General features: G+C 48.1%; 1 protein-coding gene across 14 annotated transcripts in view; it reads left to right on the plus strand.

Moving 5' to 3' along the window:
• ARHGAP32 (Rho GTPase activating protein 32) overlaps nt 1-21606 on the plus strand; it is a 238164-nt gene that overhangs the window by 177792 nt on the left and 38766 nt on the right. The window contains exons 12-13 of one of the 14 annotated variants that reach the window (XM_038161674.1): nt 1098-1148; nt 3757-3831. The exons of 11 other annotated variants lie outside the window; for them this stretch is intronic. In XM_038161674.1, coding sequence (XP_038017602.1) covers nt 1098-1148; nt 3757-3831 — 126 coding nt within the window. Of the gene's footprint in view, nt 1-1097; nt 1149-3756; nt 3832-11894; nt 12091-21606 lie in introns of those variants that run through there. 2 more of the 14 variants (XM_038161672.1, XM_038161673.1) reach the window with 2 other exon arrangements.

Consider the following 21606-nt stretch of genomic DNA (forward strand, 5'->3'; position numbering starts at 1 on the left):
AAATAGAGCTTAAATTCTGCAGATGCCCAGGCTGAGCAGCCATTTGACACTGATAAGAGCATCATGTCTTAATTAGTGCTTTTATAAAGAAAACAGGGGAAGTGAAAGTGTACATAATTAGTACCAGTCTTGTTAATCTGAAGTAAACAAAGCGGTTGTTTGGTGCTCATGCCACTGTCTCGTTAAAGCTGAATGAAATGGAAAAGTGCTGAGCCAAGGCAGGTCTCCATTTGCAGGGGGAGGCAGAGAGGGGCTGAGCACCCAGAGCTGCCCAGCTGGAGCTGCTGATGAGACAGGAACTGCTTCCAGCCATGCCAGGCCTCAGGACCAAAATCCTGCAGGGAATCCTGATCTCTTGGGCATGGGGATGCAGGAGCAAAGGGCAGCAGGGGGAGTGTGCAAACTCCCTCAAGGAGAGTCCACGTCCATGTCTGGAGGAGGTGCTGCAGGAATTTCCCCAGCTCTGAGAGCCACCGGGACCCAGCCAGCAGCTCCAGCAGCTCCGTGCCTGCTCGTGGAGTCCTTGGGCTGGAGAGGTCCATGGCCCAGCACTGCCATGTTCTCCTCCATGTCCCCAGGTGCCACATCCCACACTTCTCCTTCCCTCCAGAACACAGGCATGGGGCTGGGGCAGAGCTGGGCCTGCCTCCTCTGCAGTGTATGATTTTCAGGAGGAGCACAGCAGCAAAACACAGCTCTGAGACAATTACTCTGCTTTTTGTACAGGGTGAAGAGTAAGAACAGCTTCTGCTTTAGTACCAGGAGAAAAGAAGGAAAATTCAGTATATAACAAAATTCAATATACAACAAACCCTGTGCTGTTTGGCAGGACTGGGATGGGCCTTGTGCCGAAAGGTGGAACATGCAAATGTTGGGGTTTTTTTTGAGCTGGGACACAGGGTGGGAATTCCTGGATTCTCTGAATTTTGGTGTTTAGCACCAAACAACTTGAAGGATTGAGTGTGTTGGATTGTGCTATTCATAGCCCAGCTGAGCTTTGTGTGAAATGAGCCTATTTTTTGTGCAAGCATATTTTAACCAGCTGCTTTTTGTTTTTGTTTTGCCTTTTTCTCTTTTTTTTATTTCTCCCTTCCCAGTCTCCCCTGCCTATGGAGCCCGTCCAGCATCCTGGAGCTACTTCCCCCCTTGTATGTCTTCATTTATTCCTTTGTCCTTCTTTCATTCTTGCCTTGTTTCTCTGTCTCCTTTTTCTTTCCTTCTTCTTCTGTACATGCAGGTCAGTAGCACTGATGCCCTGAAGGATATTTAGGGGAAACCAAAACAAACCTTTGTTCTAAGATGCTTTTTTAAAATATATTTGGACATAAAATAATACAGCAGGGAAAGAACAAAGCTGGGGATGAGAGAATCATTTTGAATCCTTGAAAAGACTGAAAAGAAAGAAATTAAGTGTCAGACAACCAAGTACGAATGTCAGTGTGAAAGAAACAGAAGATTAAAAATGGGTGATGGGGAGGAATTAAACATAGTTATTGAAGTTTGTTAGAACATGACAACCTTCAGAAGCCAAATTCTTTTTTTTAATGAGGGAATGGTGTTTGTGCTTAACATCTGACAATGCCCAAAGTGAACTAATATTTGGCTTGTTTATTCAGAGTCCTGCTTCACATTGCCATGGTCTTTTTTAGATCCTGCTAGTGCTGGTCTGAACCTCACAGCAATAACCTGGTGTCAGTAAAGCCTCAGATTGGTCATGTAGATTTATCATTTTTTACAGCAAATGCCTCACTTGCACACATCAGTTCCCCCTGGGATGTTGTTTGGATTCCCTAAGTCAGTCTGAAAACTTAATATGCAAATACTGTAAAGAGATAATTATAAAAGATACAATATTCATGTAAATGTACACAGATACATCCTTTGCCCACACACCCACTGCCAGCCTGCTGGCACAGACCGTGCTGCTGTCCCTGGAGAGTGGGGAACAGGCAGTGCTCCCATTCCCAGGGCTCCCTCCAGCACAGGAAAACCTGGTCCTGGTGGGAAGAGTTGGCTTCCTGAGCACCTTCCTGAGCACATGCCAACATGATCAGGCCCTGCAGGCAGAAGGAATGTCCAGAGAGGGAGAACAGGGGTTGTGTTTGGGATCTGTCATTGAGAGTGAGGTGAGGCTTCTTCCATTGCCCGTGTCCAAACCGACAGAGCCAGGGAATACTGAAACTGGGATGGAGGTTTTAAGAATGAGGGCAGAATTTATTGCTGTTACTGGCCATGTCCACTGATAAATAATCTGACAGAAAATTTGGGAGGAATCAGAATAGCGAATCTTGTAAGTTGCAGGGAGTTCCCTTTGGGCACACAAATATGGAGAAAAGATTTTTCTTAAATGTTTTTCCATTTGTACAGTCAAGTTCCTTGGATCCCTGAGCCCTTCAGAGATGCAATTCCCGCCAAGGATCAGCAGCAGTTAAATTCAGATAACACAGGGAGGCTTTAGCCTGTCTGTTTTTTCAGGCAGAGTTTTTTATTAGGTTTTTAACACAAAAACAAGAAATGGCCACATTTCTGGTTATTTAATGCCAGTGGTCAGTGTTGAGTCCCCCTCCTCTCTCAGCTGTGAGAAGGAAGATTCTGACAACAGAGCAGCTCTAATATTTCTGCTCAAAGCTATGAGGCTTATTAGTGGTTCTGCTTGTTTTTCCTGTGAAATTAATTCCTTGTGACAGCCCTGTCCCTCTGTGAATCACAGAATTGCCACAGAGATGACAAACTTGGCTGTGGCTGCTCTGAGAGCACCACTGGAGAGCTGGGGAACCACATCTTCCCATGGCTGAGCACTCCTGGGCTCTGGGGCTGTTTTATATTATTCCTGTGTCCCACAGATCATGGCTTTCACTACCAGGAATTTAGAAATATTTGTGGTTTTTAAGTATGGGGAATTTGAGGTCCTGTTCAGGTTTTGCTGGTGCAAGGGGGAAGTTCCTTTCTGGGGTCATTTAGGCACTGAAGTTCTTTTTTGGGCTCAGATAAACGAGCTGAGCTCTGGACAGAGGCAGGGCTGGAAGAGGGTTTTGTAACTGGGACAAAGTGCCCCTGGCCACAAGCCCAAAATCTTTGGTCTCCCAGCCACAGCAAAGGCTGTTCCTTTGGGAGTTGTGCTGTGTTAAAAATCACTGATTTCTCCTCCAGCATTTGCCAACATAAACTGACATCTATTTTATATAATTTTTAACACTCTTTTTACAGTGAAAACTCTCCTTAGGGTGATCTGTGCACAACATCCCAGAATCCCAGTCTGGTATGGGTTGGAAGGGAGCCTAAAGATCATCTGGTTCCACCTGCTGCCGTGGGCAAGGACTGGAATTGGACTTGGCCTGCACACACTGTGCTCACTCCTGAGCCCGCTCCAAGCCCAGTTGTTCAGGCCCCAGCACCACCCACTTCATCCCCAGCAGCTCAGTTTTCCAGGGATTTGGGTGTTCACTCAGCTTAGTTCAGCTCACCCCATGGTTTTTGCTGTTCATGCTGTGAGCTCAGTGGATAAACTCTCTCACAGTGTCTGCTCCTGCTTGCACGCAGACATTGATGGGCAGGAACATTTCAGGCCTAGAACAGCCCAGAGAAGCTCAGCTCTGCATGCCCAGCATTGAAGTCCGGATTTCTCCAGCTCCGTCTCTCTAATTGCTGTCTCTCCACGCTGAATTGTTGGTCTCCTGCAGTCCCTCTAGGAAATTTTTAACCTTGTCCTCTCTCTTGCCTTCTGTCTGTCCCTGTGCCCCCTCCCCTGATTATCAGATTTGGAGATGGATAGTGTAAAACCAGGCTCTGCATTTGTTACTGAGGCTCTGAACCAGTCCCAGCTGAGCTCAGGTAGAGCCTGTTCTGTGCCATCGCTCTCTGTCCTAACCACATCTAACCCTGTGTGTGGTAGCAATAACCACTCACTAACCCCTAGGCTTGCTGGCAGAACCTAGCTGTAGTGTAACACGTAGTGAAATAGAGAATTATTATTTTCTTTTTATATTAAAACCTGTTGGGTAGAAAAGCCAGTGCTTGGTTCTGAGAACCCACCTTCTCAGGGGCAGATTTTCTGCATGTGATCTCCAGACCCAGTGAGTGAATCCAGATCTTAAGATGCTGCTCAGCACACCTGGGTCTTGCCTTGTGCACACTCTGCAGTATCAGCAGCCATGTGGGTGTTAATCTGTGTATCAGAAATCAGCCTCTTTTCTCCCCCAGCTGCCGCATTTCTAAATATAAAGTGTTCTTCTTTTCTCAGGCTTTCAACTGTGCCTCACTATCCAAAGAGTTTGCCAAACCCTCTGTGACCATGCTCTGGGGGAGAGAGCTTGCTTGAATAAGAGAGGGAAGAAATGTGGTTAAATATATAGTTTTATGGCAATGGAAACAACCCTCCTGTGTGCCCAGTGCACCGTGAGAGCAGAAAACAACTGTGCTGTGTTGTCATTGCCATGACAACATGGCTGTGGCTTGTCAGAACTGGCACTAGGTGAAATTAAAGTGTTCCAGTGGAACTGAGGAGCTGAGATGTGTCCCTGGTACATTTTATGTAATTAAACATTTGATCCTCAGTTACTGAAAGGTATTTGACAACAGACATTCCCATTTATTTGCTTGTTGTGTTAAGTCGTACCTGGACTTCTGTTTCCCTGGATCTCATAAGTGCTTGGAAATAGACTGTAGGTGGGATTTTAGGAGAGGCAGAGCAGCAAAGTGTGGGAGCTTTATTTCTAGGCAGGGCTTGGCACCAAGGCAAATGGCAGATTTCTTGCACAGGCTTCAGACAACATTGTCCCCTGTGTCCCTCTGTTTCACCCAGTCCCTTGGGACTGGGGTTGAACTGTACCTTCCTAGAGGTCATCCCAAGGTGAACAGGTTATTATTGGATATTTGATATCAAAGCAATGCTGATAAATGCAGCCAGTCAGAGCTCATTTGAGTCCTGCTATCCACAAAACCTTGGAATCATGGAATCCCCTGAGCTGGACCCACAAGGATCAGCCAGTTCCACTTCTGGCCCTGCACAGACACCCCAGCAATCCCACCCTGTGCCTGAGAGCGTTCTCCAAACACTCCTGGAGCTCTGGCAGCTGTGACCATTCCAAGCAGAGGAGGAATCTTTCCTCATACCCAACAGCACTGTAGAACATTTCAGTTTATGAAGGAGCTAGTGCTGGTACAATTCGGTGACTGAAGTGCTTGGTAAGTGCCAGGCCTCTCTTCCAATTGTGTTTGAACTGATTGCAAATCTTCTTGTGGTTTAGGTGTAAAGCTCTGCTTCTGCTGCAGTCCTTGTGTGGATGCCCATTGTTCCTTCTCCAGTCATTGGAGGAGGATTTATTTTTAAACTAGGCTTTGGGGCTTTATTTCACTCCCACCAGAAGTGCTGAAAGCTTGCTTTAAAAAAATATTATTTTGCTGGTAGTATGGATCTTGGATACATTAGGAATGTCAACCTTCACCTTCAATAATTGTGTTTTTTGCTGGATTTCAGTGCAGTGAGCTCTGGAAAGTGCTTATTTACCCTGAATTGCTCCAGTAATTACCTGGTGTCAGGAGAAGGGGATTTATTGCAGGGACTGCTCAGGACTATAAGACTGTTTAGTCCTTTAAGGTCTTAACTTTTAGGTCTGTACTGCAGATCAGAACTGCAGAATCATTTTCCTGAGTTTTTAATTTCATTTCTCTTTCTCTTTGCTATCCCTCCCTTGTTTTAAGTGATTCGTCTTTTGTTCCTTCCCATTTTTTGGCAGAAAGGGGTGAGAGCTGTGGGCTGATCTGTGGAAGTGCTGCTAAATACAGGATTCATCTGGTCCTCTATGAAATTTGCACCATAAAATCTGAGATTCTGCTGGAAAAGTAGGAGTTGGAGAGAACAGCTTCCTGAGCCTGTGTGCTGGGAACAGACATGGCAAAAATTCAGTGTTCCCTGGGCAGGCAGGAATGGGATGTAGGAGCAACCCAAAAGCAGCAGCAGCAGCTCTGTCCTGCCTGGCATGAGGAGTTGCTCGCAGCCCTCTCTGGGGGACTGGATTTGGAGAAAGTCCTTCTGTGCTTCAGCCTGCCACGCAGCACTACCTGTGCTGCTCTGCTGTTCCAGCAGTAGTTTGGGAGAAGGAACCAGCAGGGCTCTGGATCTGGGGCTGCTGCTGCATTCTCCCCACAGGGCACAGGATGCTCTTGGCATTCCATGGAAGCACAGCATTCCCTGTTGTGGGCTGAAGTTGTGAACGATCTTCTAACTGTCCCATTTCTCTTCTGCAAGGGGGCAGGGCTTGGGTGTTCCTCTAGACCTGCATGGAAATCCACCTGAGGGTTCTCCATAGTGTACCATGGGAAGACTTGCAGGAACACAGGATGGCAGGGAATTGCAGTTTGGGGAGTTCTTCACCAAACTGGGACAAGTAATGGATTTACAAGGAGCAGGTTTTAGAATTAAAAAGTCAAATATTCTTTCTATACCCTCTGCCTATGGGGACATGTTTTTATTTGTAACTTGCTGTTGCCTTTTTGCCTTCAGTGGCAAATCTGAAACACTTCTCTTTAAAAAAATCTCTAAACCTTGGCTAACTCCTAAGTGAGAGACAAGCAGGAATTGTATTTCACAAAGTTCCTAAGGATGCAGAGCATTAAGGAGTTAATGTATTTCTCCTTTCTCCATAATCCTTTAATCCTTTAACAGTGCAGATGTTTTTGACAATGGCACTGAGAGCCAGGAGTGCACTTTGGCAGTGCTTTAGGAGCACCCCTGGCTGTTCGTTGCCCCCACACTGAGGAGTTTTAGGTGATGTTTATGCAGTATTTGCAGTGAGAACAAATCCATGTTTCTGTGACATTTCCTGGGTGCTATGGAAACTGTCTGGGTGGTTCTCAGGAAGTTCTGAGTGAGTTGGTTGACATTTTCTTCAAGAGGCTTGGATTTGAAAGCCTGGAGTGGAAGAGCAGAATTTGGGGATGAGTGTTATGTCTGGAGGGCACAGGGGAAGCTGGAGCAGGGGCAGAGCAGCTGGAGCAAGGCAGGAGATCCATCCTTTGGAGAGAAGCTGGACTGAAACAAAAGGGACCCGGAGGCTCAGGGACCCAGGAGCAGGAGGAAGTTACCCTTTGGTCCTGCTGCTTCACTCATATCTTCTTTTCTTTTTTAGCTGAACTCAAAGAGTTTTCTAATCTATGAAAGCCCTTCTGGAGCCTTCCCAGCCCTGAGAGAGTGGATCCTGTGTCCCCTCAGAAAGTGCCATGAGTGCAGAGCCAGTGGTCCCAGGACAGTTGGTGGACACCAGTGTTGTCCTGTGGGACCATCAGGTGCAGGCTGAGCCTGGAGATGCTCCAGGGACCTTCTGCCTTCTCTGAACAATCCCAGTAAGGCAAAGGTGGAGGTCTCAGTGAATGAGCCTCTGTGTTCAGAGGCTCCAAGTTTGCATTCAGGTTTTTCCCTGGCATTCCATACTTCTCCTGGAAGTATGGAAAAGATCCCACACAGAGCTGGCATAAAAAACCTCATCCCTGCCCACCCCAACCCCCTGCCAGGGTCCAGGCTCCTGCCCTAGGAGCCCTTTAGCAGCTTGGGGGAGCAAGGGGAGCAGCAGAGCTCTGCCAGTTGAGGAGCATCCTCTGCTCTATGCCAGCATATCCTACTTCCCCACTGGGAGGCACTACTGGTGTAATTACAGCGCTGGAAATCAGCCTCCAGGCACGGGGAAATGCCTGGAGCACAGGTAGAGGGAAGAGCCAGATTCATTCCTCTGTTCCCTATCAGGCAGTTTCTCCTCGAGTGTGGTCACTGAGGCTTTGGAAAGAAGCTGAGCCCATAAACAGCAGCTTCAGGCATCTCACACTTTGACAGATAATTTTGTGGTAAGTCTTGACCATGTTTTCTGGGGAATTTTAATTGGAAAAGGAAAGGAACAAGCATGGTGTGTGGATCTGTGCACAGTCTGTACAGATCAATTCATGAATAATGACATTCATCTGTGTTCTGTGCAGGTAAGAAAGAGCCGTGTTGATGTTTGTTATGAAAACATTCCTGGTGTTTGAGAGGCTGGATCCCCCAGAACAGGCTGAGTAGTGTGAAGCAGAGCAGTGAAACTTGGCCGAGTGCAGGGTGTTGGAGGCACCAATGTGCTTTAATAAGGCCACTTCCCTTTTCACTTGTTCTGTGCTGCTTTCTCACTCTGCCTGCTCTCCACTTACTCAGGTTGGGGGGGCTGTTATTTTTAAACAAGTTGGTTTTTTTCCTTTCTCACAAGCTCTGTCAAAATGGGACTTAACTGTAGTCATAGTTGGCTTAGCAAAATTCTGCAGTTATGCTAAAATCTCTGAAATAATGGCAAGAGGCAGTTTGTTTGCTCTGCTTTTCCTCTTCTTTTCTCCTGAATAATTCCATAAATTAGTGTGGGAGTCAGACTGTGGCTTGAAAATACTTCAGGCAGTTTTAACCCTAAACGATGGCACACAGCTCTGATCTCTTCCTGGCCTATGGATTTATCAAGGGTCATGCCAGTGCATAGCTCAACTCTGCCATTAAAACTGGTCCTGGGAAGCTCACAAAGGCTGAGCAGCTGCACCACCACCCCTCTGTGCACAAAGACTTCATAAATGGAGTAGTTGGAATATTTTTCTTGCAAGCCATGGTAGACCATGGCTCCATCCACCAAAAGCTCGGTCACCACATGGTACCACTGTGCCCAGAGAGGCTGGAAGTGTCCAAGGCCAGGCTGGACAGGGCTTGGAGCAGCCTGGGATAGTGGAAGGTGTCCCTGCCCATGGCAGGGGTGGGACTGAATGAGCTTTAGGGTCCCTTCCAACCCATTCTGGATTTGATGATTCCATACTCTGTGACATGAGATCCCTGCATGTCAAACCTGGTTGCTGACAGCTCTGAATCAAATCCAATCATTTTAAGGCATTCCATACCATGACATGCTGCTCTATTGGGGTTTTTTTAACGCCCCACTCTGCTTTCATCTATAATTTCTCAGCAACACCCCTTATTTTTAAAGGGGTTTTTGTTTATTTGTGGTGTGTGTGTGTGTGTGTTGGGAGTAGCTGACTGCATGATAAAGACAGCTGATGATGAAGCAGCATTGGAAAATCCTGACTGTCCAACTCCTAATGATGGCTTGAACCTCCTTCAGTGGTTACATTTGCAAAACCAGAAAGCAGAAGAAGCTACAGGCTGCACTAATAACATTCTCTGGGTTGCTTTGCCTTCCCTGTTCTTCTGTCTGAAGTAACTTTTGGAGAATAGGGTGAATTTCAGGATTGACTTTGTGACAGGCACACAGATGGACCTTTTTTTCTGTGGTTTCAAGCGCTTGGGCTTCTTAGCTGGGTTTAAAAGCTATTCATTATCTGCTTCCTCTGCTCCATGGCAAGCAGACAAACCCCTAAGGAGTGTGGGGAATGCATCTCTTTCACTTGCTTAATTAAAAAAGAAAAAACAAACTTAAAATCATCTGGCATAAGAAATTAGAACAGAAAATGAGACTCATGTGATTCTTTTATTATTTTCAATCAAATATTCAGAAGCAGCAAAAGACATTGCAGTGCTGTTCAGTGCAGTGGACAGCAGAGACCCCTGTGCAGATGCAGAAGGTCCCAGGTGCAGAGGAGTCACATCTTGGTTGCTCAGGTTTCATTCCTAAAAGAAAGGCAGTTTCTAAGAAAGATTTTCCTTTACAGGAAATAAAGTGCAGATGGGGGAAAGGTGTGTCATTGTACACCAGGTAGTAAAATACCTCCTCAGAGCAGTAATTTGAAAGGTAAAACCCAAGCCTGAAGCTGAGGCAGCTCTGCGTTATTGAGGATGCAGCTGTTACATTCCTGCTCTGATTAGCAAAAATAGGATTGGGCAACTCCTGGCCTTAGTTTGAAACTGAGCACCAGCAAAGTGTGTGAATGGGGGGGTCACCAGCCTTGAAGGAGTCTTCCTAGCCAAGCCTGGCCTACAGGGAAAAGAAAAAAAAAATATATATAGGGAGCATGCAACACATCCTGGCAGCTTTGGGCAGCTCAGCATTACTGCTCTGAAGTCCTAGATGCTGCTTGGAATTGTATGTGCATTTTGCATGTTAATTTGGAATAGCATTGCTTCTGCTGTATTCATCTGTGTTGGGATTTTCCCAGCTTTAATCAGTGGGTTTGGTAGGAAGAACGTTCCCAGAATGGTGAGTTGGTACCAGGGAAAGGGGTTTGCACTTGGAATTATTCAGAGAGAAGTGGATTTAGGAGTTGTGCTGGGCTGCTGAGGTAAACCTGGTGTGATAGTGTGCTCATTGTCCAGGCCAAGCAAGTCCAGCAGTGAATACCAAGAGAAGCTGGAGAACAGGATCACTGGGAGATGTGAGTCAGCAAACGATTTTGAAAATAGCACAGAGGAGAAAGTGTGAGCACCCAAAGAAATTTTAGTTTTCCCCTCCTGCTCATCAAGATATCTGCAGATAGAGAAGCAAATTCCTCCTTAATCCTTCTGACCCTGAGGTTGCCCACCTTTAGCTGGCAAGCCCACATTTTAAAGTGGGTGACAGCAATTATTGAGATTGATGAACTGGTGTTAATGGGGGAGCTCGAGGTCAAAAAACACAACGGCAGAACTAATCCCACAAACCTCACTGGCACTAGGAAAAAGCTTGGCTGAGGCTTCCTGCCCTCCTGGTTCTTGTTCCTGCTCCAGGTGCTGGCTGAGGCTGGGCAGGGATGGCAGTGCTGGAGTCAGGTCAAGTCCCAGGGTCGCCGTGCTCTGCCCTGGGCTGGAGCCTGGCTCCAACTGGGTCACTGGGAAATGATCGCATCATTTGGCTTTGCTTTCAAACAGCAGAACTCCCAGAGAGTTTTTAATTGGGTTTGTTTTCAGTGATCTGATCATTGATTCAGCTCAATGCCAACTAGCCCCTCGGACTGGGAGGGGACACTGTTCCTGGGATTACATTATCAGGGACACAGTGGGTGCGAGGTGTGGGCCCTGGGCTGTGGGGCCCAGCCTGTGTCACATCTGCAGGCTGGGACGTGCTTCCACCAGAGCACTCCGGCCTGCCCGGTGTGCCTCCCTTCCTTCTGGACATGCTGAGACAGATCTTCAGTGTGGCCTCGGGGATTTGCAGTGGGAGCAGTGGCTGAGGGACAGGGATGGTGGCACAGATGTGCCCCTGAGCTCCGCAGTCCTGGTGGGATTGGGCTGTGGCCCTCACCACAGTGTCCTCTGTAGTTTTTGTGGCATGAAGGACCAAGGAAGGAGAAAGTGAATAAAGGTGAGTGCAGCTTTCCTGGCCTGCGTGTTTTCCTGGAGGCACTCACATGCTGAGGGGATGGCAGCGGGCCTGTCCCCGTGGTGGAGTTCCTGGAGCAGCCGTGTGTTACGTTGGGCAATACCAGCGGTCAGACCTTCACAAAATCCCAGGATGGGTCACACTGCAAGGGGCCTCAGCAGGGCCATCCCAGAGCACAGGCAAGGCACAGGATTGTGTCCATGGTTCTGGATTACCTCCAGTGAAGGACACTCCACACTGTCTCTGGACAATCTGTTCAGTGCTTGATGACTGCACAGGGAAATTTCCCCTCACGTTCAGCTGGAACTGCCCGTTCCTCTTGTCCTATTGCTGGGTGCCAACGAGCACAGCCTGATTAATCTTCTCAGCACACCCATTCTAGATTTTTATACCTGGTATTGTTTTACATTTATGTTTTAGACCTTCCACAGACGGGCAGCCGTGTGCTGCTTCCCATCCCTCCCTGCCCACCCTGCGCCCTTTGCCCGGCCCCGGGAGGGGCGGCAGGAGGGACACGAGGGTCCCGCGGCGGTGCCGGCCCGGGGGCAGCGCCGGGGCGACTGCGAGAGCCGGGGAGGGAGGGAGGGAGGGAGGGAAGGAAGGAAGGAAGGAAGGAGGCACCTGCGGAGGAGGAGCCGGGGAGGGGCTTGGCAGAGCCGCAGAGGCTGCGAGCGCCCGGCGCATCCCGCGGATCGCGGCGGAGCCGAGCCAGCCCGGCGCGGAGCGGGCGCGGGGACCCGGCCGGGAGCAGGGCCAGGTGAGGCAGCGATACCCCGGTTACCCGGCCGGGGCTCGGAGAGGCGGCCGAGGTGTCTGCGCTACTTGTTGCTTAGTAACTTGCCAGGTACTTAATGTGTGTGTGGGGAATGAGTGGCTTTGGATGAGGATTACTCTTTCCCGATGGTGATGGTGCGTCGAGAAAGAGGCTCTTGGTACATACTTTACATTGGATATTGGGAAGAAATTCCTCCTGTAAGGGTGAGCAGGCTCTGGCAGAGGGTGCCCAGAGATGCTGTGGCTGCCCTGGATCCCTGGCAGTGTCAAAGGCCAGAGGTTGGACGGGGCTTGGAGCAGCCTGGGAGAGTGGAAGGTGTCCCTGCCCGTGGCAGGGGTGGCACTGGATGGGCTTTAAAGTCCCTTCCATGCCAAACCATCCCATGATTTGATGGTACTTAACACCCTCTGGTTGGGCCCAGGGGTGCTGGGGTGTCCTGCCCAGGACACTGCCTGGAGCAGAGCTGGTCCTGCACAGGTGTGATGCCGTTGAGGTGGTCAAATGCCTCCCTGCCTGGGATCATGTGTTCAGCCAGCTGAAAATATACCTGTTGTCAGTAATTTTGCTCTCATCCCCAGCTACTGGTTACAGACCTGTGCTTCTGCAGTGGGAAAAGATCCTGGGGATCCGTGCCCTTGGGCAGGTTCCCTGGCTTGGTGACCAAATACCAATTAAATTTACATACTTACCCCTCTCCCCCTCGTTGTTAATTGTTTTACTTTTGTTTCCCTCTAACTAATCTCTACCATAAGGTTTCTGTTCCACCTTCCTCCATACTGGGCCCGTTGTTGTAAATTGTTTTATTGGATTTGTTCTCGGGTCATGGGTGTGTAGCAAACCGGAGCTGTTGAAGGGAGCCTCTTTCATGTCCGGGATGATTTGTGTGAGGATTCCCACCCAGATCCCAGCAGAGACGGAATTCCAGCGTGCACACCCCCTCCACCCCAGCTGTGATCCTGGGGCTGCAGGGCTGGAGTTCAGTGCCTCCCTCTCAGATTTATATCTCCCTCCCAAAGAGGCAGCTGACAGAGGCGAATATCTGCAATTTAAATTTCAATAGATTTTTGCATATCACTTTATCCTTTTGTCTTCCCTCCCTTCCCAGACTGGCACATCCCTGAGTATTAATATTATTGATGTTGTTGGTCAAGAGAAAGGGGCTTCCTATTAAAACTGCCAGCCCATTGTTTGCTGGAGCCCTGGGGCAGGGAATGCACACTCTGGAAAATAAAATTCTCAGGGAGAGACATTACTGTGATCACAGTAGACACTTTGCAAGTAGCCATGGCTCGTCTGTTCATATTTGTTCAGAAAACCTCTAAAAGCCAGAGCCCATTTTAAGGACTAAATGCCCTGCAGGATCTGATTATTTGTGACAGAGAAGACAGGAGGCCTTCCCTTTCCGCTCTTCCCCGGCCTCCTTTGTTCTGGGTACCACACAGGCATGATAAAAGAGGCTCATTTGAAATCAAAGCCCTGCTCTGTGAAGTGAAAGAAAAAGAATATAAAGCAGGCAAAACAATACATTGTCTGCATTCCTAAGTCTTAAAAAGCAGATTTAATTCACCTCAAATTCCCAAACTTTTAGGTCCAATTTTCACTTTCAGTGAAGTTTTTTGCGCTTCTTTAGCTGTGTAAGGAGGATGTATGTGAAAATGTAATTTTTATCCTCTTTTAGCTATTGTATCCTTCTTGTGTTGTATAAAGTGACTGTAATGTGAATGAAAATTGTGGTCATGGTCTTTGTGTTTCCACTTCAGGTGAGTGGAAACTTAACTTCCAAAGGCAGAATCATCTCAGGGGTTAATAGTGAAAGTATGAGCAGTTTAGGAAGTCAGGGCTGTAAACAGGAGAAGAACCAGAGTAGTATGGATCTGGGCAGGGTAGGTCACTGCAGTTTGGATATAACTGGTCTGGGCTGCAAACACTTGCCCTCGGGCCAGTAAAAATGAGAGAGGCAGCCTTTGGGAAGGGACTGGGAGAGCAGCAGGGATGTTGCCTGTCGCACTGAGAGTACCATGTACCTCAGGACAGTCTGTACCCAAGGCAAAGGCTGTGCCACGGGCATCAGGAGCAGCGAGGCAGTGTGCCCTGACCCGGGCCTCCTCCTGTTTCCAGTGGGATCGCTCATGCCCCTTCCCCGTGGAATCAAATGGGTTTGTTCCTTCCCCGTGCCTTCCCAAGGCCTTGCATAAGAGCAAACACCCTTTCACTGTGGGCTCGGGCTCCATCTGCCAAGCTCCTCATTATTCCACTTGTGTTGTTTGTTGATTCCTGTCAGATCCTTCTCCGTTGCTCACCCCCTCCCACCAGAGCAGGCTGGAGGGGCGCGGTGCCGCCGTCACTGCGGCGATGCCGGCCCAGCTGGTGCCACACTCGTGTTGGAATGGCCTAGGAAGGCTCCGGGCTGCCTGCCTGTGTCCAGAGGGCTTGGTGTGATGCAGGGTCAGCTTCGGTTACTGTCAAGTTTTTGGAAGATCTCTTGCAGTGCTGCTGCCACTTGCAGGAATTGCGTGGGCGAGGCTCAGCCGAGCTGCAGCTCCACAGGGCTGTTGGGAAGTGTTTTAGTCAGGGAAGGAGCTGCATGGAGCGCAGCTGGGCTGTGAGCTAGGCAGGGCAAAGGCACTTTGCCTTCAAGTGAGTGTGAGTTTGGGAACAGTCAGCTCTTGTCTTCTCTGAGGCCGTGGCCACTGAAGCCAGGAGAAAAATGTTTGGTTTAGATTGTCTAAAAGAAGGCTGAGCTTGTCCATTAGGCAGTTTCATCTGTATGGATAGCTAGCAACTCCAGCAGGAAATGTGTGGCATTGCCATCACTGTCTCTCTGTGGATCACATTCCTGTTGGTGATGACTGGTGAGTTGGAGAAGCTTCTGGCAGAGATGGCCCTGCTCTGGTGTCACCTAATGCCAAAGTGACATCTTGCCTCTTGAATGTTCTTTGATTTCCCCCTGAGCTGCAAGTGTCTGCAGAGTTACCCAGCACAGGGCACTGGTTGTTGATGTTTGTGACCTTACCCTTAATTCTGCTGCCCCAGCTGAGGTTCCAGAAATTCTGTTAACTAAAACCACCTTTCATGGGCACACAGCACAACCTTTGGGATTATTCTAAAATTGGGTTTCTTCTCAAACCGTGCAAATTGTGTTTCAGAGATACCCTCAGATGACAGTGTCACATCCTCTTCAGTGGGAATGTAGGGTTGCACATTTTGGTGTCAGATCTCAAATCTTTGGATGTGGTGTGGGTTTGGGCATGCAAAATTAAAACAATCCTGACACGCCAAAGTGAGTGTGGGCAGGAGGCTGACACCATCTCCCTGATGGGCAGATCTGGTATTCAGTTCTGCCTGTGATGGTTACCTGAGTTAGAGCAGCCTTTCTAAAGGATCCTCAGTCTCCAGGGCAGGTGAGATAAGCAAAAGGACTGCATTAAGCTCTGCTAGAACAGAGATTTAGGTAGAATAAAAGAGAAAAAAAAGATATTTCAAGTGTCTCTATGGATATTTTTATCCTACCTCCATGTTTCCCAATTTGCTCCCCTTGTCTCCCAGTTCTGCTGCTGGCCCTGTGACCTCTTTGTGTCACCTGAGCTGCTGACCCCACTGCCACGTGTGCTAAATCTCTATCAGTTTGTTTTCAGTTCCCACTCCTTATCCAGACTGAGCCTCTAATAACTGGTTTCCTTTGCACTGCAGCCACATCTATCATTATTTCCTCCCCCAGTCACCTGTCCCAGCCTGTCCCTGCTGCATCATCACTGGGACTCTGTTAGTCAGCACTGTTGGTTTTTTCAAAATACTATTTAAACTTGTTAATAGAATTAATACATTGACCTTGCCAGCCCTTGAACCTTTGAAACCTCTCTCATGTCTCCATTAGCCTTCAGCTGCATAAATAACTGATTTATATCTCCTGGCCATCTACCACTGCCCTGGGGCAGGTGTGCTGTCCTTCAGGGATCAATTTGAAGATGTCCTGGGGTCTGTTTGTTCAGGAGGTCAGGTATCATCTTAGTGCTCCCTTGTGATCTTAGATTCTGTGCAAAGATCAGTCATGTCTTAAGGCTGGAAAATAGCACAGATTTCTTGGTATCAGACATATGTGATAGACTTTTGCATCAGACTAACCTCGTGGTTATCATTCTTAAGCCATTACAAACACTCAAAAAATTTGGCAGAAGAGCAGGGAAGGAGGTTTTGCTGTTGTACATTGGCTCCTGGTTCACATCTGTGTTTTCTCATAGCCATAAAGAAACTTCTCCAGGCAGTTCACACTGTAGATGATCCTCATGCATGTCACCACAGACATGTGATTTCAGTTAATGAAAGTAGCCACCATGCTGGTAGCTTCTGGATTTGCAGTGTGCTGTCTGTGGCAGAGTGACAGACCCAGATGCAGCAGAAGCTGAAGGAATTGTGAGTTGCCAGGCTGGTGGATCTCTGGGGCCAGATGTTCCTGTGCTGACCAGGAGGAGCCAACCTGAGCCAAGGGCTGCTGTTGGCAGGAATGGGGAATAGCTGGAGTTGTGGTGAGATCATTGCAGACACTGCCCAAGGGATGGCTGCAGGACCCTGGGCAGATGCAAGAAATGCAGCTTCCTTAATACCAGGCTTTATAAATAAACAGCACCGCCTCTTATCAATGATCTGCTTTACTCTCCATATGTGTGGGGCTCTTGTGGTAGCTGGAAATCTGTCCTTTTCCTTGGCAGGTTCTTGTTTTAGTTAATTTGAATGGGTTTTATCAAATTACACTGACATTAATCACCTTTAACATATTTCTTCGCTTCAGAGACAAGCCTTAACTGATGGCAGCCTGGCACAAGAAAAATGCTGCAGCATCAGAAAACACAATTTATTTTGCTCTTGTTTATGGCAAACCAGTCAGTACACATGTTATTGGAGATAGAAAGACATTTTAGGCTCTCATATCTATGGAATTTTAAATTATCTCTTGAAAATCTTCATGCCTACTGAGAGAGCCCAGTATAGAGATTAATGAGATTATTGCTATGTTGGTTGGTTCTTCTTCAAACCCAGCATCCTGTTCAAGGACTAAGGGATGGTGCTTGGTGGTGCGTGGTTCCACATTCTGCTTGGGGTTTTTAGGGCTGTGTAAATGAGCTTCCAAAATAGAATGTGCTGTGGCAGGAGGGAAGGAGGAAAGTGTCTTGTTGCTAAGGAACATGACAGAGAACTGGGAAATGTGACTCAGTTCTTGGTTTGGCATCACTTCTCGGTGAGATGTGGGTCTGCAGAGTGGGTTTTTCCGAGTGTGAGGGGATGGATATTGAGTATATTGGCTGATGTTTTTAGGAGAGGTCGGGGTAACTGCTGCTGTTTGGGGACCCAGCTGGCCTCGCTCTGCTCCTACCCTTCAGTGTGATCCTGAGTGTGCAGAATCAGGAGCGCAGGAGATGTGTGGCAAAAACAACCCCAGCTTCTCATCTCCTGATTCCTGGTGCTGCCCTTTTTTCAGAAGAGTCTGCTGCTTCTCCTTCTCTCCCTGCAGCAGTTTAATTTTAGAAGAGAATGGCTCTGGAGGGACTAATAGCCTAGAAAAATTTTTGCCTGGTTTGCTGTAAATCTCCTTTAAGAAAGGATGGATTTCACTTTTGTTTTGTAATGCTTTTCTTTATGACATTCCCACACCTTTGTCCATCTTTGATTTTGTGCCTGCCAGTGCAGTTTGTGGATTGCTGTGGAGCTCTGCAGCCACACGTGTTGTTGTTGCTTTGGTCTGAGCACCAGGCTCCCCTCGCAGCGGGGGCCAGCTGGGTGCTGTGACCTGTAAAATCACTGGGAATAACAGAAACAAGCAGGCTGCCCATGTGCTGGGAATGTGGGTCAGCAAACACCCTCCAAGACTATTCCTTTGGAGTCCAAGTTTGCTAACCCTGCATCAGAAAACATGGTGCTATTACCCTGGGAAGAGGGTTTTGTCAAACCCCAAATATTAGTGCTACCAACAGGGAATGGGGCAGGCGCTCTTTGTGGAACAGGGGCTTGTTTTCTCTTTGAGGAGGCTAATGAGGCTACAGGGAACAGGCAGAGGGGTTGGGAAACAGGCAGGGAGTTTGGGAGGGTGTCATTTGTCATATCTGGGAGGAAGTTGTCATTGCTCTGGGTGGGGCTGGGAGCCACCTGGTCTAGTGGGGGGTGTCCTTGCCCAGGGCAGGAGTTTGGAACAAGATGAGCTTCAAGATCCCTTCTGTCCCAAACCACTCTGGGATTCTGTGCTTAGAATCTGTTGCCAGGTAACCTTTGCCTGGATGTCCCCTGGCCTTTGGGAAGAGGCAGGATGAGTCAGATGAGAGATGCTGTCCTGCTGCAGGGTTGGCTGGGTTGTGTTTTGTTCTCAAGCCTTTGTCTCGTTGGGCTTTTCTTGCTGAGCAGAACAAATCTGGGGACACAGTAAGGCTGCATTTGTTTGTTAAAAGGGTTTTTCCTGTTTGGTCTCCGTGATCCAAAGCCAAGAAATCGGAAGGAGACAGTGCTCTTTGCCATCCTACCTTTCCTTCTGTTGGCAGCACTTTGGGCAATTCTAATTAAATATTGCAGTGGTCTTGGGAAGGATTTTGTGGCCAGACGTCACTTGTGGAGTTTGGGCTGAGCCACGTGGTGCTGTTGGACTGTGCTGTGAATCCCAAATAATTGCATCCCTAATGAATCCATGAGGCACAGGAGGGATCAGGACCAGGTCAGTTCTGGGCTGTCTCACCTGGGCTGGCCCAGCTCTGCCGTAAGAGCATCAGGGGCAGCAGATTATTCCTAATCCAGGTCACGGCAGTGCCTCAGCTCAGCCTCAGGGAAAGGTGTGGGGACACCCAGCAGTGCCACCGTGGGCTGAGCTCAGAGGAAGGCTCGGCAGTCCTCATCAAATCCCACGGGATGGGTGGGCTTCCAGGGGGGCGAGTTGTGCTGACCAAGAGCGTGAAGCTGATGAGGAGCTGATGGCTGGCACAGCTGTCCAGTAAAGCTGCAGAAAGCATGTCCTGAGGGTGAAGGAGCCCTGCTTTTAATGGAGTGGTTGTTATTTAATAGCTTTTACCAGTGTCAGGGGGATGTGGGGCCTCACTGCACCACCAATGTTGGTGGTGTAGCAACATCAGCACTGCCTGATCCATAAATGTTCCTGGGGGAGGTATTGGGCAGCTTCCCAAAGCCACAATGAACTACCTGGCACAAGAAATCCTTTTCCTTCCCCTCCTCCCCACCACGTAAAGGCATTGGCCAGCACAGCTATGACAGCAAAGGGAGGGGTGGGGGGAGATTTTTGCATGCTCCTAATTGATATATTTGTGCCAGCAAAACTTCAGAAGTGGTCCAGACTCAGGTAGGGTTTTTCAGTTGGGTTTCATCTGGGGCTTTTTTGCAGCCAGGCACTCTCCACTGGATGGAGAATTTCCCTTGCTTCTTCAGGCCAGGATATTAAGCCAGGCAAGCAGCCCTTGCTCCTTCTAGGAAAGTCTCCATTTCTCGGTAAACAGTGTGTTTGATAGTGGTTAAGTCTGAGGTGGAAAGTAATATAGATAAATGTAGGAATTTTTGTTTAGATTGGTTTGACTTTCAGTTGGTAACTTAAAGCACAGCAACCATTTGAAATTTTCTGTTAGTAATGCTGGTTCCCAAATTTATTTCTATGAACGCCTTGTGTGGAGACTCAAGCTGTGAGTGGATCAGCTCTATCATGCCCCTGCTTTATTAGAGGGACAGTAATGGTAGGAAAATGTTAATTGTTTTATCCACATCTGCTTGGTTTGTAACATTTGTAGATTGTTTCAGGTCTAAACCCTGTGCCTTGTTTCCCTGGTTTTCCTGCAGTCACCAGTTCTGGGTGCAGAACAGTTATTGGTGCTACAGCAGGAGAGCACTGCTGGCTGCTGCTGTCACTGTCACCTGTGGGGCAGTGAAGCCTTGGATGAGTGTTTTGGAGCAGAAAACTGCTCCAAAATGCTGCTCCGGATTCTGCAGCATTCCTGGCAGCTTTTGGCATTGGTGCTTGTCCAGAGCCTGGCTCTGCTGTGCTGCTTTCACCGAAACCAGGATGCAGCAGGAGTTAATCCTTCAGGATGCACTGGTGCTTCGAGGGTTGGAGGGTCGGTAATGCCTGAGGGTGGGGGGATCCCACCTTTGCTGCTGCTGCAGGAGCAGAGCTCATCCCTCTCAGACACCTACCTGCTTTCCTTCTCCTTAATAACCTGTCAGCAGGGAGATGATTGCTTGGATTTTCTTGGCATTCTCTTGTTCTCCCCCACCCAGCAGAAGCCCGAGTGAATCATTCCTGCTTGGGTACAGCCCTCAGAGCTGGGCTCAGCCTCAGAGAGGCTTGCAGAGCAGGCTCTGTGTGACCAAGGAGCCGTGCTAACCCTTCTGCAGGCTGGGGACAAGGGAATTTCTGGTGGCTGAACCTGCCCTCGCAGAGTCCTTGGCTGCTGCCACACTTCTCTGGGGCAAGGAGTTTGTGGGAGTCCGCTTAATGGTGCAGAAAGCAGGACAATTATTTTAACCTGCACTGAGTGGCTTAAAGGCAGAACAGATTTACTATGTTTGAAAAACTCATCTCACTTTTCTGGTCAATGATGCCATTACTAAGTCAAGTACATCTTTGGACCATGGAAGTGCACCCATTGCAGTTTTTTTTTCTGGTTTTAGTGCCAAAGTGACACCCAAAAGTCACTTGTTGATCTGCATTAGTAGAATTTCTTCAGGACTAGAATTGGATGCATTTTTCGCCACTTAAAATCCATTCTCTGATGAGCTCATTTTTTCATGAAGTCAAGCAAGGTACATAGTATACAGAGTGTGAAATGATTCAAGTGAATAAACACATATTAATGATTGCTTTATTTGGATTAGTGGGTGCTCTGTTTGACTGTTGTAAAAGCATCTGTCTCAGGTCTCTCACCTCCAGTGGTGTTACCACAGCAGCCCGAGGGTGCTAACCTTGGAAATTCCACACTAATCAGGATGAGACTGTCTCTCCATTTATCCTTGAGCTGGGCCGACAGGAGGTGATAAATGAGCCCTTATTTTACTGTGGTGATAGATACAACCAAACCCCATCCTAACTTTGTTTGGCATGTCAGCACAGTCTGTTCCTTTATTGCGTGCAATTAAAAAGCCCCATCAAACTGCAAACGCTCCTTTAATTAAAGCCCCCACAGCCACAGTTTGTCATGTTCAAGGCTCCTGTGGTTGTTAAATAAATTGGATTTGGTTGCTGAGGATGCAGATGTGTGGTTTGGTGGGGATTTTGGGATTTCAGTTATTCAGGTGGTGCTGAGGATCAAGTAAGTGTTGTACTGCTACAGGGGACTTTGTGCAGAAGGAGACGTTTGCTTTCCTCACATCAGTACAAATTTGTTACGGTCAGTGGAATCAGGTTTATTATATAAATATACATATATCAGGTTTATTACATATATCAATAGAGGGACTGTATCAATGTCTGGTAAAGTGGAAGGAGAAATATTCAGCTGTGTGAAGGGATTAAAGCATCCTGAAGCATTGTGTGGTATAACGACGATCTTGAGACAAGGTTTTCCATGTTCCCTGCTTGAAGAACCCCCTGAGTGAAGCAGTGCCCAT

This window comes from Motacilla alba, chromosome 24, assembly GCF_015832195.1.
Source record: "Motacilla alba alba isolate MOTALB_02 chromosome 24, Motacilla_alba_V1.0_pri, whole genome shotgun sequence".
Lineage (NCBI taxonomy): Eukaryota > Metazoa > Chordata > Aves > Passeriformes > Motacillidae > Motacilla > Motacilla alba.